Source organism: Kogia breviceps, chromosome 16 (genome assembly GCF_026419965.1).
Source record: "Kogia breviceps isolate mKogBre1 chromosome 16, mKogBre1 haplotype 1, whole genome shotgun sequence".
NCBI lineage: Eukaryota > Metazoa > Chordata > Mammalia > Artiodactyla > Physeteridae > Kogia > Kogia breviceps.
In genome coordinates, this window is record NC_081325.1 from 14,309,729 (window position 1) to 14,327,017 (window position 17,289).

Sequence of the window (17,289 nt, forward strand, 5' to 3'; positions counted from 1 at the left end):
TGAACCCAAATGAAGAATTCTTTCAGTAGGACCATTATAACACCTTAATGTAATAAAAAGACAATGGAACTCTTATATTCTTTGAGAAATGGTTAAAAAATACTGTATTTAAATTATGTTGTGCAAACAAAAGCAAAAAGTATCTTATACATGGCATGATGACTAAGGAGGTGAGATTTCAGTGGTCAAGTGCCCCAAGGAGAGCAAATTCATACGAGGCCAGTGGACAGTGGTATGGCCTGATGTCAAAAGGTGAGCTTAAACTATCAGATTTCCTCTCTGTGAAAGTTTATCTTAGAAATATCAAGAAAATGAGGTAGTTGTTAAAAAGTACTGAAATGACAGGAGTTATGATGTAGAGTTAGGATCACTGGAATTATGAAAAGCCAAAGGTTTGAGACAGCACAAACTAAGAAACGTAGAATTGAGAATAAGCCAGATAATAAGTAAACCCTGAAGAGAATATACGTGGAGTAGCTAAGTCATGTTAATATCGGTTCTCAGAAGAAAAATATCCCATGGTCCAGCTCTACATCAACTCCTGCTCTTCTTGAAGCCAGGTCTTGCTCTAGGCTCTGCCCTTGCTAAGATCAACCCTTGCTCAGAGAATCAGAGGGCTGGATTCTTGTACCAGACTCATGTTACTTGAAACAATCCATGAATTTCTGATCACTATGACAAGGAGAATCTAACTAAGGATGCCTTGGTGTTCAGGATTTCTTTTCTTAAATTAATTGTTCTTTTTTTAAGTAAGCCATTTCATATTTTTAATTGTATAATAACATTTTAATTATAGGATATGAAATGTAATGGCTTCTTTACTGAATTATTTTGCTAGGGCTGTTCAACTCTCAATGGGGCAAATTATCATAAAGGTTTCAATGTGATCAACCTCAATCAGACCTTGACTTGCCGGCAGGGATGTACTTTGTGAAGAGTTCACCATATATTCTTTTATTATTTTTTTTAACATCTTTATTGGAGTATAATTGCTTTACAATGGTGTGTTAGTTTCTGCTTTACAACAAAGTGAATCAGTTATGCATATACATATGTTCCCATATGTCTTCCCTCTTGCATCTCCCTCCCTCCCACCCTCCCTATCCCACCCCTCTAGGTGGTCACAAAGCACCAAGCTGATCTCCTTATGCCATGTGGCTGCTTCCCACTAGCTATACACCCTACGTTTGGTAGTGTATATGTGTCCATGCCACTCTCTCACTTCGTCCCAGCTTACCCTTTCCCCTCCCCATATCCTCAAGTCCATGCTCTAGTAGGTTTGTGTTTTATTCCCATCCTACGCCTAGGCTCTTCATGACATTTTTTTTCTTAGATTCCATATATATGTGTTAGCATACGGTATTTGTTTTTCTCCTTCTGACTTACTTCACTCTGTATGACAGACTCCAGGTCCATCCACCTCACTACAAATAACTCAGTTTCATTTCTTTTTATGGCTGAGTAATATTCCATTGTATATATGTGCCACATCTTCTTTATCCATTCATCTGTTGATGGACACTTAGGTTGCTTCCATGTCCTGGCTATTGTAAATAGAGCTGAAATGAACATTGTGGTACATGAATCTTTTTGAATTATGGTTTTTTCAGGGTATATGCCCAGTAGTGGGATTGCTGGGTCATATGGTAGTTCTATTTGTAGTTTTTTAAGGAACCTCCATACTGTTCTCCATAGTGGTTGTATCAATTTACATTCCACCAGCAGTGCAAGAGTGTTCCCTTTTCTCCACATCCTCTCCAGCATTTATTGTTTCTAGATTTTTTGATGATGACTATTCTGACCGGTGTGAGATGATATCTCATTGTAGTTTTGATTTGCATTTCTCTAATGATTAATGATATTGAGCATTATTTCATGTGTTTGTTGGCAATCTGTATATCTAATTTGAAGAAATGTCTATTTAGGTCTTCTGCCCATTTTTGGATTGGATTGTTTGTTTTTTTGTTATTGAGCTGCACAGAGTGTTCTGCCTATGTTTTCCTCTAAGAGTTTGATAGTGTCTGGCCTTACATTTAGGTCTTTAACCCATTTTGAGGTTTTTTTTTTTTGTATGGTGTTAGGGAGTGTTCTAATTTCATACTTTTACATGTAGCTGTCCAGTTTTCCCAGCACCACTTATTGAACAGGCTGTCTTTTCTCCACTATATATTCTTGCCTCCTTTATCAAAGATAAGGTGACCATATGTGTGTGGGTTTATCTCTGGGCTTTCTATCCTGTTCCATTGATCTATATTTCTGTTTTTGTGTCAGTACCATACTGTCTTGATTACTGTAGCTTTGTAGTATAGTCTGAAGTCACCATATATTCTTAAAAGACAACCAGATGTTAGATTCTAACAATATCATGGAAAGTTTAATATAATTCATTGGCCTTGGACAAAGGTCACTAGAAGGTATTCTTTGAAAACTTTCTCAGAAAAACAGTAAATTTGACCCAAGGCCATGAGTTCTTTATTTTCAGTAGCTTTAGGGAGAATTTCTAAGATTAATGACAGTGTCATTGGATTCAATGTGAAATGATTTTGTTCTTTCTTTCTAAATAGTGTATATATTCTCACTGTGAATATACAAATATAATTCAACTGGTTTTTCCCTGACCTCAGTAGCAGTTCAGAGAGAGAGTGGAAGTTACATGAGTCATATAATAAATTATATAAAATATTGCCACATAAATCCCATAACAGTTACTTTTCCAAATGTTCAAATAAAAAAGTGATGTAGAGTAAATGAATTGTTATGGTTGAATAATTCTGGTTTTCTTCTACCTAAATAAGGACTATTCATCATTAGGATATTAGCAGACCCTTTGGCAAAACATTTATTTGCATATTTAATTAAAATTTGAAAATAAGAAAATTCAAAACAAGATGACATTTTATGACTAACTCTGAATTTCATTCTTATTTTTATTTTTTTTTTCATTTTTGCAGTTGAATGAATCAGAAGTAAGATTTGCAGAATAGTTCCACTTAACCAAAATATATTTACTTTTAGATGAATCAAGACCCTGTTATCAAGACACTGGTGTTTCTTAGCTAATTATTCTTTTATTACATGGATTAAAAAATCATTCTAAGTTAATATTTCAAAGCCATTGTTTCTAAAACTGTTTTCATAATTCTTGATAACAATATTGCCCATAGATTGAAGGGCCGTTAGCATTAGCTGCATCACATTTTAGATTTCCTTTATGTGGCAACTATTTTCCTAATTCTATGGGAAGATAAGGACAGAAAGCTTTCCAGGATAATGGCACCCTTAATTAAATCACACTTTGCATAGAATCTTGGTTAAAGACTAAGACCTGGCAACTTCTATAGCATTGCCATCCTAAAGATGTCTCTTGTTTCTTGAGGCTATTTTTCAATTTCTACTTTTAAAAATGAGCTTATTCCCCAGTTAAATACAACTAGAGAAAGAGAATAGGTAAAAAGGTCATGTATTTCACAGTTGTGTTTTCCTCTATCCTTTGAGATGAAATCGATGAGGAAACATAAGTTAATACAAGACATCTGACTGTTTTGTTCTGAGTTTATAAGGAATTAAGAATATTAAAACAAAGTACGACTTCAGCTGGCCAGTTTCAGTTATCAGAAATACAGCTCCAATCAACATAAAAGGCATTTTCTTAATGCGAAAATATCTATCACAAGGTCCATGCCTCTGTATTCATAAGAGAGACCCTTACCCAGAGACTACTGGTTTAAAATTCTATGCAGAATAATTTCAGTGATTAAATATTTGGTTTCTTTTAGTAACATGTAGTTCTTCCCATGTCAAAGAGAAAACAACCTGGCAGCATTAAAGGGGCAGGAAGAAGGGAGCTCACAGTCAGGAAGGGATCAGGAAGGCATCTTGGAAAAGGTACATCTGAGATAAGTTTTGGAACACAAAACAGAACTTTGCCAAGTGACAGGGCAGAACAAGAGCATTCTGGGATGAGAGAAGAATAGGACATATTTAGGGATTGAGAACCCATTAGAAAATGTTGAAGAATAAAGTGTTATTAGGGAGTGGAGAAAGATGAAGCTAAAAAAGCAAGCAAGGGGCAGATCATTGAAGGACCTGGTATGTCAAGCTAAGAAATTTGACTGTATCCAATAAGGAATGAGAAACCATTTAGGTATTTTAAATAGAGGAGTGTCAAGATTTTGGCTTAGAAAGATCATTCAGGCAACAGGATGGAAGACATATCAAGGAAGGCAGGGACCAGGGGCAGAGAGACTTAGATTTAGGCAGGGTCAACAAACAAGGGAAGATGGCCCCGAGACAATAAAGAGCAGGAGTAGACGTTTATTGACCAACTGCATGTGGAGCGGGTGGGGGAAAAGAGGGATCTAGTATAAAACAAGTTTTTGATTTAAGTGTCTGAATGGGTTGTGGTAGCATTGACTAAGAAAGAGATTTGAGGAGGAGAAATTTAAAAGTTGTGAGAGAGACTCTGATGAGTTTTCTCTGATTGGGTTTAAATGCTTAGGAGATTTGCATGGAGAGGCATTCAAAAGACAGTTGGACTTACAGATCTTGGGGAGAGAGGCCGATGCTAGTGATATAAATTGAATATAGGAGTCATCTCTTAGACATCTTGGATAGGGCCAAATCCATCAGATGAGTTTTCACAGAGATATTGGAACAGGGTCAGAGGATAGTTACTAAGGCAGATCACTATTTAAAAGAAATCACTGAAATATAGTTATTAGACAACCATGAGAAAGATTAGAAAAGTAATAGTAAAGAGATAAAGTATTAAAACATAGTAATATTAAAAGTAAAGGAGGGCAAGATTTTTTAAATGAAGCTGTTAAACAGAGTCAAATGATACAGTTTAAATAGGATACAAAGAGAGAAATGTCCACTGATAGTAGTGATATGGAGCCTCCAGCTATTTTCTAGAGCAAGAACAAGGTATCTTGTTTAGGCTTCTTTTCAGGGTTGCTTGGATGAGAGGAAGGAGAGAGACAGGAGTAGCAGCCAATGAGAAACAGAGTTCAGAGTTTCAGCATACATTTGTGCCCTGACTGGAAGGGGTTATAGAGAGGAACCATGTGAATACAGGTAAGGAAACACTAGCTACTACTACTAATAAAAAGAGGTGGAGAGGGTTTCTCTGGTGGTGCAGTGGTTGAGAGTCCGCCTGCCGATGCAGGGGACACAGGTTCGTGCCCCGGTCCGGGAAGATCCCACATGCCGCGGAGCGGCTGGGTCCGTGAGCCATGGCCACTGAGCCTGCGCGTCCGGAGCCTGTGCTCCGCAACAGGAGAGGCCACAGCAGTGAAAGGCCCGCATACGGCAAAAAAAAAAAAAAAAAAAGTGGAGTGGATAACATTTTTTATAACATTTTTATCACATTATATGACAAGCACTGTATTAGGTACTTTACATTAATTTTAAAAAAAATTTTCATAGGGAAGACATGAGATGGGGTAATAAAAAGAAAAGGTTGAAATTTGTGGAAGTTACAGAGTTATAAAAAGAAGAAGATAGAGTTATAACTGCAAGCAACAAGTCATACTAGCAGTTACTCTTTGTGAGTAACTTTGAACAAAAATAATTTGTTGTTTGCAGTTTTACATTCCATTATCTGGATAAGAATTCAAGTAGAACACCTGGTTTATTTGCACTGAATGATTTGGACTTATAATATTGGAGTGATACGCAGTTATCTGTTGCTTTTCATGGTAATAGAGAAAACCATTGGTAAGGATACACTAAAAGAATACATGATCCAAGCAATTCAACGTGTTGGCTTTTAGAATAAAATTTATATTAAATATTTTGCATCAGATTCTCTAGCCATATTCTTCTGAGACAGATATTAAAATCAGCTCACAATATGTCAGCATTTACCACAAAACCAGTAACAGGGCAAAAGGGGATTCCTGAGAATCTCACGGATCATAAATTAGGGCAGGGTTAGATAGAACCTTGTTAACTACAGATGAATCATATGTCTGAGAAGGGGCTGGGCCTTGGAACCTGAGCTGTTCCCTGAATTAAAGAAGACCCGAGGAGGGAACTCAGTTCTAGGGGCTGTGTGGAAGTTCTCTGGAAGACAAAGCCCGATCAGAAGGATGTGACCACAAATGTCAGCAGGGCGGTCTTGGCGAGTAGCTGCACCAGGGCACATAGTACAGAGTAACGAGGGAGTTGTGAAAGATGGAGCATGCAAAACTGGCTGTCCATCAGAAATCCAGGAGGCCAGTCAGCAGACAGGCAGTATCCAGGAACTTTGTTAGAGGCAGAATTTGAGTCTAAGAAGCGGGGGGTTGGTGAGATCTACTACTGTGAATCCCTAGTCCCTGTTGCCAGGAGCAAATTGCCAAGTCAAGGATCACAAGCGAGTGGGGAAAGACAAGTTCTGATATCAAAACTGAGACACAATCCAAGGCTATTCCTCACCAGGCCATTGCTGCAAGGGATTTCACGGAATCCCTCCTGAACTAGGTGAGAAAAGGGCATGAGGGAGATGACAAGGCTGGATAAACTGGTCGGGCTGGAGAACCGCTTAAGTCCAGGAGAATAAAGAGGTTGGAGCAAGGGATAAAGTGACAAGGAGAAGCTGGGATGACTTTTTGTTTTCTTTATGATTCACGGTTTGTATCAAATCAATTTCTGAATGGATTTGAGGCAGCTAAGGCTGCGATGAAAGCTTACGTGCAAATAATCATATGTTAATGAATTTAAATGGGGTTTTAAATACTGGGATCAAAGGTAAAACAGATACAGAATTGAGCCGAAAAGATTAATTTTAACCAAAAGTGATTTAGTTTACAGGACGTTATCGATTTCCTCCCACTGGAGGAACCACTGTACTCTTTCAGATTTCATAAAGTTCTAGAAGGGCCGATGAATGGCCAGCTGACTTTCAAAGTCTTCTACAAAATCACCATGTGTTCACATGTGGTTACTGTGGAGAGGAAAATCACCTCACTTCTTAATTCATCTGCCAATTCACTGTTTATCATAGTGGGGAGGAAATGGACACAGGCAAGTAGAGGGGTTTTCTATCAGAACTGTGTGAGCATGAAACAGCGTGGCCATGAACCTGGGCTGTCAGCAAGCCTAACTGTGAGAATTACCAGAGCTTGACACCGATCAAGACCTGATGCCCCTCAGCTGTAAGGGCACAGAGGGTTATATGTGCATCATAATCATGGCTTAGGTTAGCCTGAGGTCTCTATTTTGGACTATTTCTCCATGCTTAGATTTTTGGGTAGGGAACCCGAGAATACAAGAGACACGTGAAGGAACTTTAGTATCTGGAAAACACCTAAGCAAAGATGGAAAAGCATTTGGATTTTCTTCTATGATTGGTTTTCCATATATTCTATCTCTTACTCTGCTTGTAAGCTATCACTAGGCACAAGTTTCTTTCTATTCCACATTTTAAAACAGTATACATAACTGTCTTTTATAGGAGGTCATTTAAAAGAAAAGACCATTTTACTAAAACTTAAAATAAATGTACTGGATATTTCTGTTTTCCACACTAAGCACAATTTTTCTTTGCAACCACTTGTCATGGTTCAAATTCAAAATGTAATACACTCTATATTCTGCCCAACGTTCCCAATAGAAAAAAAAAAGTCTGCGAGACTTACGTTGAAAATGCATTATTCTGCTTTTCACATCGTATGCCTTTGCAGCTTAACCCTTTTGTTTCTTCGTAATAGAAGTACAATTGATTTAGGCCATTGGCAAATGCTAGCAACACAAGGCAGTAGATGAATAGAAACTTCAAAATGTCCAGGAGCATTCTTCCCAGAGATATTTGCAGAGGCCCCAGGTGAGAATTTGCAGTGAACAGTGAGATAAGTCGCAGGGAACTGAATATATTCGCAACAGCAAATAAAGCTTCAGCCACGAGCGTAGGATGCCACATGTCCCAAGATTCTCGTGGATTAAGAGCACTGTACTGGAGAAAAGAGAGAGAGAGACAAAGGGAAAATAAAATATGAAAAAAACACATACGTATAAATATGTCAATCTCAGGACAGGATGATTTTTCAGACAGCTTCAGCACCATGTCAGCCTACTGGCAGGAAGCTGATGTTTTCCAGGATGGTGGCAGCAATTCTAATCTACAGAAAAATAAGAATTTCCTAAAGGAATTTATAATTGTTGAGCTTCAATCAAAGTGGCCTCCCGGGTCTCTCGTTGTCATTTGTAGTATTTGCTAATCTGTGAATTACATCTGTCCTTGGTCTTTCCAATGGGACTTTTAAAAAAGAAAAGGAAAATGTTACATAGGAAAAGATAATCTGTTTTATATTGGGAAAAATGGCGATATCATAATTATAACAAAGAAAACTACATTTTAAAGGAAAACTGCTACGTTTTGAACAAAATCAATGGCTTTGCTTACTATGTTCAACACACTTGCCTATTCTAGAGGAAGGCATGCTGGATACAAATTACATACAAATGAATGGGAGTAGTGGTCTGTTGTCTTGGATGTAGTAAGGACTAACGTGGGTATGACGATTAATATTTTGTATCTCTTATATCCTAAATGTACATAAAGCCTATACTGGAAATCATCCTAGCAGTCAATGAATTGCTAATTTTTAATATTTCATGTGTAGAAAGTGTGATATTTGTCTGAACATTTCCTAATTAGATAAAATATGTGATTTGAGAAAAATATTTGCTACGTTAAACTTTGACCAGCAATTATTTTAAAGGTATGATTTAATTAAAATGTCAGCTTTGAACTATCTTGATACTGGGCTATATAAAGAGCACAGTTAAATTTATCCCTTATAGTCTTGAGGTAAATCTGTACCCCTACAAGAAAAAAGGTCAAATACACTCTTTGAAATATTACACTGTAAACATCTATTATCACACCTGTATAAGAACTGAAGAAGTTAAATTCCCTTCTTCATATACATCACTAAAAATACGTCTAGACAATTGCACCTTTTTCCTAATGATCATGTAAGGAAAAGAAATTTACTTCTGTATGAGTCCCTCAGAATATTTCCATTCTTTTTATATTGCATTGTATACCAAAGACCTTTACAAATGTTAATTAATTCTCTTGAAGCTAATAGATGGTATTTTTAAAATCTCCTTGCGGAGAAAATACATCACAAGCTCTTGATTTTGTTCAACACTCAGACTCCTGCTTGAGTGACAATTTAAAACAATCAAGTTTGAACTGGAAGGAAATTATTTTCTATTTTTGCATCCTCATAACCGTTCTTGAACATTCCCATGCATAGCTTCAGCATAAAATAGCTAATTATTGAAGATACAGAGAAAGTGTTTAATTTAAGATTTTTATTCATTATAATGAGTATCGGAGTGACAGGTTGTGGTATCAAACACCACCTAAATCTCTCCATTCCCCTCCCCCGGTATATTATGCCACCTTTTCCTTCAAAGACTAAGATAACATTCACCTTCCTTCTTTCACTTCTCTTGAAAGACACACATATTTTAGTAGAGTATTTACCCTTCTGTTGATGGCTAATTACATATTTCTCCTCTCTCTCTCTGTCTCTCTCTCTCTTTCTTACTTAATATGGCTTAGGACCATATCTCAAAATGTACAAAACACTAAACAGTAAGCATTCTTAAGGATGTAATCGTTTTCTTGGAATTTCTCACCACATTTAGCACAATGTCCTGCGTGTAACAGGTGCTCAAGAGACATTTTATCCCTCAAGTATTCATGCATAGTCCAGCGAGGATGACAGGGACAGCTAATTATAATAAAAATGCTCTAAGAGGGCTTCCCTGGTGGCGCAGTGGTTGGGAGTCCGCCTGCCGATGCAGGGGACACGGGTTCGTGCCCCGGTCCGGGAAGATCCCACGTGCCGCGGAGTGGCTGGGCCCGTGAGCCATGGCCGCTGAGCCTACGCGTCCGGAGCCTGTGCTCCGCAACGGGAGAGGCCACAGCAGTGAGAGGCCCGCGTACCGCAAAAAAAAAAAAAAAAAAAAAAAAAAAATGCTCTAGGAGATTAACACAAACTCCTGTGGGAATAGAGAAGAGAAAGTGCTACAGTCTGTCTGGGGCTGCTGGGGCCGGCAATGAATAGAGATTACGTTGTTCAAGCCCTAAGGGTTCCTCGATGTTATTGAATCTGGCGGAGATGTTGTTTTTTGTTCTACTTCTCACAGCCAGCTTGCGGCAGCTGGATGCAGAATCCATCGTCACGTGGTCACTGACCCCAGCTCTACTTTTGACTTACTAAACTTTAGAACCCTTCTTAGTGACTGCTCTCAGCTGAGACTTGCAAAATCATAAGAGGAACATTTCCCATTTTACAAATCAGAGATGCCAGTTTCTGCCCCAGTATAATTACCCAAGACCGTTTCAGAGTCCAGCACTTCTAGTAATTGTTGGGAAACAATGCTATGTGAATATGTTCACATCTAACGCATGGCCGGGGCTTGCTGAGAAATATATTGTATTGGGGTTAAAGGATGTTTGAATGGCAAATGAGTCTTGGAAATTAAAGATAGAGATCTCCTGAGAGATTTAGAAATATCTCCCCTTGTGCCATCTGCTTACAGGCTAAGAATAATAATTCTAAGGGACCTGTGCCTCTCCAGAGAGAATTTGTTTTCTTTAGAAAGTTAAGGTCTTTCTCTTTTCTTCTCCAGGGGGAAGATGGGCAGCAGGGAACCTCTGAGATACATCATTTCCCAGCTCCTCTCTCCTGTGGTACAAACTCCTGGATGTGGAGGGCACATCTGGCTCTCATCGGTCGCCCTGTGCAGGCGTGGAGCACAGCAGACCAATGCCAAGATTCTTACGTAAGTAAATAATTTGTCTGTTCTCTGACCCAGAAACCTTGTTTCCTGTTAATAAGTGGAGATATGAACCTTTAGAAATTATCTCTTGATTACATTCTTTTGACTTTACTTTTTAATTTTTCTTCTACCATTCACATCTATGTATATGTAGCTTAGGTTTTTAAATATAGGCATTATTTTACAAAAGCAATTCTAAAAATTCTTACAAACCATACTGTTCTGTGAATTTGTAGAGAAAAATGGTAGTTCTTCAGTGATTAAATGTATTTCCCACACCTATCGCTAGAAATGAAAAGATTAATCCTAATTGTAAAGCTTTCTTTGGCTCTATTTTCTAAAACTGTTTCGCAAAATCTATATTCATGTTTCATCTCTGCACGTTTGCCTCAAGCCATAGTGAAGATTCTTGTCAGTATCCTTTGCAGGCTCTTCTTCCTCACTTTCCCCTTAAATGTTGACTTTGCTTTTCAAACCCCTTCTCTTCTCATTCTGTCTTTTATCCCTGGATGTTGCCTGTGATTTCAACTGTCATTTATATGCTGGTGACTCCTGATTCCACATCTCCAGCCCAGAAATCGCACCTTGCAATCATAGTTTATCTTCTCCTGCCTCTTGACTTCTCCTCTTAGAAATCTCACAGGTGTCTCAAACTCACAGGCCAGAATTGAAACGCATCATGTTTTCATCCTCCAGCTCCTTAGCGGTTTATGCTTTCTCATCTCAGTGAATGGCAAATCACCCAAGGCAGCATTTGATGTTGATCTGACCGTCTGCCCTTCCAAACTTGCAGCCTCTAAAACTGAAATCTTAGATGTGTTGCTCACTCCGCTACATTGCTATTCTCATTGTTAAAAAAGTTCCTCTATCCCACAGAAATTATTATAATAGCCTCCCAACTCTTCTCCCTGCCTTGAACCTTGTCCCTACTTTGCTCTAGAATCATCTTTTAAAAGGGTCAATCAGATGATCTCACATCTTGCTTAATGTTCTTCAATGACTGCTATGTCCTTGGGTTGAAATTCTGATTTCCCAACCTGTCACATGAAGCCTCGGGAATCTAAGTCTTGACTTTCTTCTGCGATTGACCTGCCACTTATACCCAATTAGGTACTTACTACTCTGGCTCCAACCTTTAGTGCTGGCAATTCCCCAAATTACCCTCACATTCACATCAAAATGCCTTTCTATGAATACTGAACCCTTTGTTTAGAATGGACTTAAATTCTAATTATTTTGATTCTTTGGCTATTATTCAGTTATCAAATATGTGTTGAGTGCCTACTCTGTGTCAGGAGCTAACTTCAGGGTTCACAGTGGTAATCAAACAAGACAAAATTCATGCCATGCTGGCTTACGATATAGTGAAGAAGACAGACATTAAATAAGTAATGCCACTCTTTCCCTTGAGAAGTACTCTCAGACCACAGATGTGTAGACGCTAGTATCCTGCTGACCAAAGCTGGTAGCCCCATGTTAGACAGAGATCAAGAGCTAAGTACACACCTATAGCCCTTCGAGGACCAGCAGTTCCTGCCCTCTTCTTTCTCTCAAAAATCTGCTTTCTAGTATAAACCTACCATAGTTTGACTTTGTCTTAAGCCTTCATTTAGATTCTTTTTAAGAGACTTGGTCCTGTGCAGACCTGTGAAATAGAATATTTACCATTGAATCACTTGTCAGATTTCCATGCAGGGAGCTTTGTCTAATGCATTTTTGTACTGGACATCCAGTATAGTGTTTTATATATGATAGAAGCTCAAAAAGCATTCTAGGATGAAGAATCATAGCCACATTCAAAAGCATGGTTATTAGAAAAGATGGCTGATTTGCGGAAATGTGCGTATCTTAATACAGTTGGAATACAGAGGGTTTGGGAATAGTGATAACTCTAAAAGAAAGATGAAACCAGGTCATGAACCCCTTAGCAGAAGTGTTAGAGAGGAAGATGGATTGCAGCATAATATTGGGTCGTAAGCTCCCTGAATATAGGAAAAGTTCATCTTTATATTCTCTATAGTCCAATGCACACTTATAAAAGTCAAGTAATCAATCAACATGGGTAATAATTAATTTAACGCAAAGTGAAAACATTTGTCATGCAAAATTAAATAGAAAGTGTATGCTGGTTTTAATGTCTGATTTATAAGGTGGAAACCTTTCCTTTTCTGTAAGTTGGTTAGATAATTAAGTAGTGAAAGACAATAGGAAGGCATATGATTTTCTCCTGTGGTGGATGATACTAGATTAAATAACTTGGATTTAAATATCTACAGCTGTCTGTCATAAAACTAAAGAATGTTTAGAAAAGTTAAAAAAAAAAAAAGAAAAGTTCATAATTTGGAGAGTTCACTCCAGTTATAGCATCTGTGAAATGGAAACATTTGCCGTCTTTCTAACGGATATAAGAACAGGAAGCAGTGAGATAAATACTTAGCACTCTTTAGACGAATGGCACTATGAAAAACTCCAGCAAGGCTGTTAAAATAAATGATCTTATTCCTGATCATTGTGATTTTTGAAAATATTATTTATTTTACACAGTGGTCGAGGCATAGGAATTTAATCATTTCTGCCAAATGGCTGAAGATAAATATGAGACAAGTTGTACATAGGGACAGGGACTCGGTAAATTTAGGAGAAAACCAGTCCTAATGAAGATAAAGTAACGTTTTCTAAGTGTGCCCAGGCATCAAAAAACTCTGAATTAACTAACATTTTATACGTGGTGAGAAGAGGAAATGATTGACAAACCTTCTCCTTCAAAAAATTCAGAACAAATTAAAAAAAAAAAAAAAAAGCTACAGTCTCTGAGCTGTGAAATGCTAATGAATTGAGGCATTTAAGGCAGCGCCACAAAGCCTTGCCCAGAAGGAGGACAGTACTGAAATCTCATGAACTTCTGTGCTGTCTTTGTACAATATAATGCTGTTGCATTTTAATAAAAATTAAAAACGGAGTGCTTCTATTAAGCTCTATTCTATGTGTTTATTAATGTAATCTTCACAAACATTCTCTGAGATTTGATTATTCCTGTCATTTTAGAGGTAAGAAAGTAGAGGCATCGATTAAGTAACTTACCCCACATCACACTGGTAGGAAGTGGTACAAGGCAGTAGTCATATCAAGCAAGTATGGATCATAGCCCAGACCAGGGTTTTGGCTAGAACGACCTTTTTGTATGTTAAAAAAAAAAAGTCTCCTCCAGGTGGATGAATTACAAAAGGATGAACCCAATAAGGAAGAATTGTCCTTCTGCAGGACCTATTCTAAGAGGTTTTCCCCTTGAAGACCAATTATGGAAGGGTTTCCCTCTTTGTGGGCTGACAGTTCTTTTGGTCTGGATCCATGGCTTGGCCAAAATCACCGAGGGTTAGATTTTTGCTACCATTAATGCACCTGCAGGCAGAAGATAGAACCTGGGCAATTTCAGTCGAGATCCCAGTTATAACTCCTTGGTCATCTTGCCTGATCCATGAGAAGTGAGCTATTTGCCAGGGAGAAGCATCAAGATGATTCCATCCACCTCATCTTTCATACTAACAAATCAACTACCTTGTGGATCTTACCTCCTAATTAAAATCTAAAGCTTCTCCTACGTCCACTGCTCTACTTGAGGCATTCACCGTCATTTGACTCATCCTCTGTTTTTTAAACCTCATTAATGGTTCCTCTTTATTGATAGGGTCCAAATTCTATAGCATGATTTGGAAAGTCCTTCCCATGCTCCTCTCGACCCCATTTCCCTGGATCATCCCTCTGAGATCTGACCTCCTTTACCCTCTCAGACTTTTGCACGTTTTGTCTCTTCTCCCTAGAATGCTCATGCATGCTCATGGACACGATAGATGCCTACTCACTCTGTCCTCTAAATAGTTTCAGGACGCTGCCAGCAAAATTTAGTTCCTTCCTTGATGCCAGCCTGGCCCCTGTTGTAGACTTTATCACACTGTAAGGTCTTCATGTGCAAACTGCTTGGAGGCAGGGGCTATATCTCAGGCATCTCTGCATTCTCAGCAAACAGATGGAAAGCTGATTTCTTAGTATGACCCCATAAATTCTTATTCCTTTTTTCACATAATGACTGTTTGCCTTGTTTATAGCAGTCTATTTTTGTACACAGATAAAGCACCTTTTCCTAAAATAGCAAGTTGTAAGTTGTTAAAAATTAGCAGAAAAATTGAATGATAGAACAAAAGAAGATGAAGAAGGGTGAATGGGCAAATCATTATATCACAGACTCCCAAAGTAAGTGCTCTTTTGACTAGTATCATCATTTAACAGATGATACAGTTGAGGCCCACATTAAATAACTTGCCCCAAATCAGACAGGTTGCAAGAGGTAAGGCAGTCCTAATCCAGAGCTCAGAGCTCAGACTCCTTTTCGACTAAAAAAAAAAAGCAAACGAAAAGACACAGTAAAGACATTACAAAAGGCAAGTCCAGTGGACCAATAATATATGAAGAAGGAGGAAAGAGCAGTAGAAGAGAAAGGAGAAAAACTAATCATTCATGCTTACTCTGTAACCAGCACTTTAAATGTATGCACTCATTTACTTCTCATACTAACCACATAAGGCAGAAATTGTTATTCTCCTTACTTTATAGGTGAGGCACAGAGAGTTGAAGAAACAGACCCAAGTTCACATAACTAGTAAGTGATAAAAGAAAACTGAGCCCAGGAAACCCAAGTCTAAAGTGCAGCCATTCAGGACTTCCCTGGTGGCGCAGTGGTTAAGAATCTGCCTGCCAATGCAGGGGACACGGGGTCGAGCCCTGGTCCGGGAAGATCCCACATGCCCCAGAGCAACTAAGCCCGTGCGCCACAACTACTGAGCCTGTGCTCTAGAGCCTGCGAGCCACAGCTACTGAAGCCTACGTGCCTAGAGCCCGTGCTCTGCAACAAGAGAGGCCACCACAACTAGAGAAAGCCCACACACCTCAAGGAAGACCCAACACAGCCAAAAATAATAAATAAATACATAAATAAATACCTTTATTAAAAAGAAATAAAGTATAAAGTACAGCCATTCAAACACTACCCACGCAACTCAAGTTTTGGTCACACAAACTAATCATTCAGAAAGAACATTTCATCATCTATATTTACAATCCTAACTGAAGTCCTATGGCCAAAGCACATAAATAAACTATGTATTTCCCGAAGAGTCCATGGTATTTACATCATTGTCATCAGAGGTAATTTCTGTCTACTTTTCCATCTCCCTTTTTCCCCCCTCTTTCCTTTCTTCTTCATTACTTGGGGTGGATGAGTTGAATTTTTAACATAAATTTTCCCTTCGTGTAGTATAAAGAACAATACAGGTGAAAAATTTACAACATTTTAAGAAAATTCAAATCCAGTACCTAAAACCATTAGGCCGAAAATCCACAAGTATCCATTAATTCATGTAACTGTACCCAGTTTATACCAGAGGTGTTTTATATATATATATATATATATATATATATATATATATATATATATATAAAATATATGTTTTATGAGTAAACACCATATAAATAAGACCTGTAAAAATATTATGTTTCTTAGTATAAATATTGTATGAGAGAGGATCCTTTTGGCATGAATCCCATGCTTCTCTGAGCTGCTGAATAGAATTTTACAGTCCAGGGCTATTCAAAGTGTCTTCCTTAGACCAGTTACATCAATATCACCTGAGGAATTTGCAAGAAATGCAAATTTAGTCCCCTCCTTAATACTCCTGATTCCTGGGAATGGAGAAAAGGAATCTGTTTTAGCAAGCTTTCCAAGTGATTCTTAGCACTTGAAAGTTTGAGAAGAACTGCTATAGTCATGTAATATCAGGATTTTAAAAGTGCACAGGATCACAAAAGGATTACTTTTTAGTAGAGAGATGTCCAAACAAACTTTATAGATATACTTAAAGATCATTACAGAAGAAAGAAGAATTGGAAGGATATACATTTCAAAACAGATGTCCATCTCCTACACAGATGCAAAACCTCCTTGGTTAACACAAAACCTTCTGTCATCTTCAGGTCTCAAGGCCATTCCCCTTAATGCAGATAGGAAAAATTATCAAACCATGTTTCCATTCTTAAAACACAGCTTGCTTTCCATGAAAGTGGTAGAAAATGCTTTTTCTTAATGTTTATATGAGCGCTGGAAACATTTTAATTGAACAATTCAGGAAACAACTTTGGGCAATTTTGACCCTGTTATAGCTGAAAATTGCAGGAGTCGACTTAGGACAAGACTAAATGAATAAGAGTTCACTTACATGTTAGCATTTCCTAGCTCAGCTCATTAGATGGCATGAATTATTCATGTACACTTCAATTAAACACTGTTTATTTTTTACTAATTCACTCATCATTTTGACACAACTTTTTTTTAAAAGGAAGAGAAAAGGAAAGAGGGAAAAAGAAAGGCAGGAAGAGGAGGCAATAATGTAATACTTTGGTTTGAAAAACATCCCCCAAAGTACAAAATAATCCCAATTGTCATTGCAGAACAAA

The 17,289-nt window shown here is 37.9% G+C and overlaps 1 protein-coding gene across 4 annotated transcripts in view; it reads right to left on the reverse strand.

The window, feature by feature from the left end:
* Positions 1–17,289, reverse strand: part of TRPC4 (transient receptor potential cation channel subfamily C member 4) — a 174,715-nt gene that overhangs the window by 17,983 nt on the left and 139,443 nt on the right. For all 4 annotated transcript variants that reach the window (XM_059042126.2, XM_067016902.1, XM_067016903.1 and 1 more), the window contains one exon: positions 7,623–7,936. In XM_059042126.2, the coding sequence (XP_058898109.1) occupies positions 7,623–7,936 (314 nt within the window). The remainder of the gene's footprint in view (positions 1–7,622; positions 7,937–17,289) is intronic.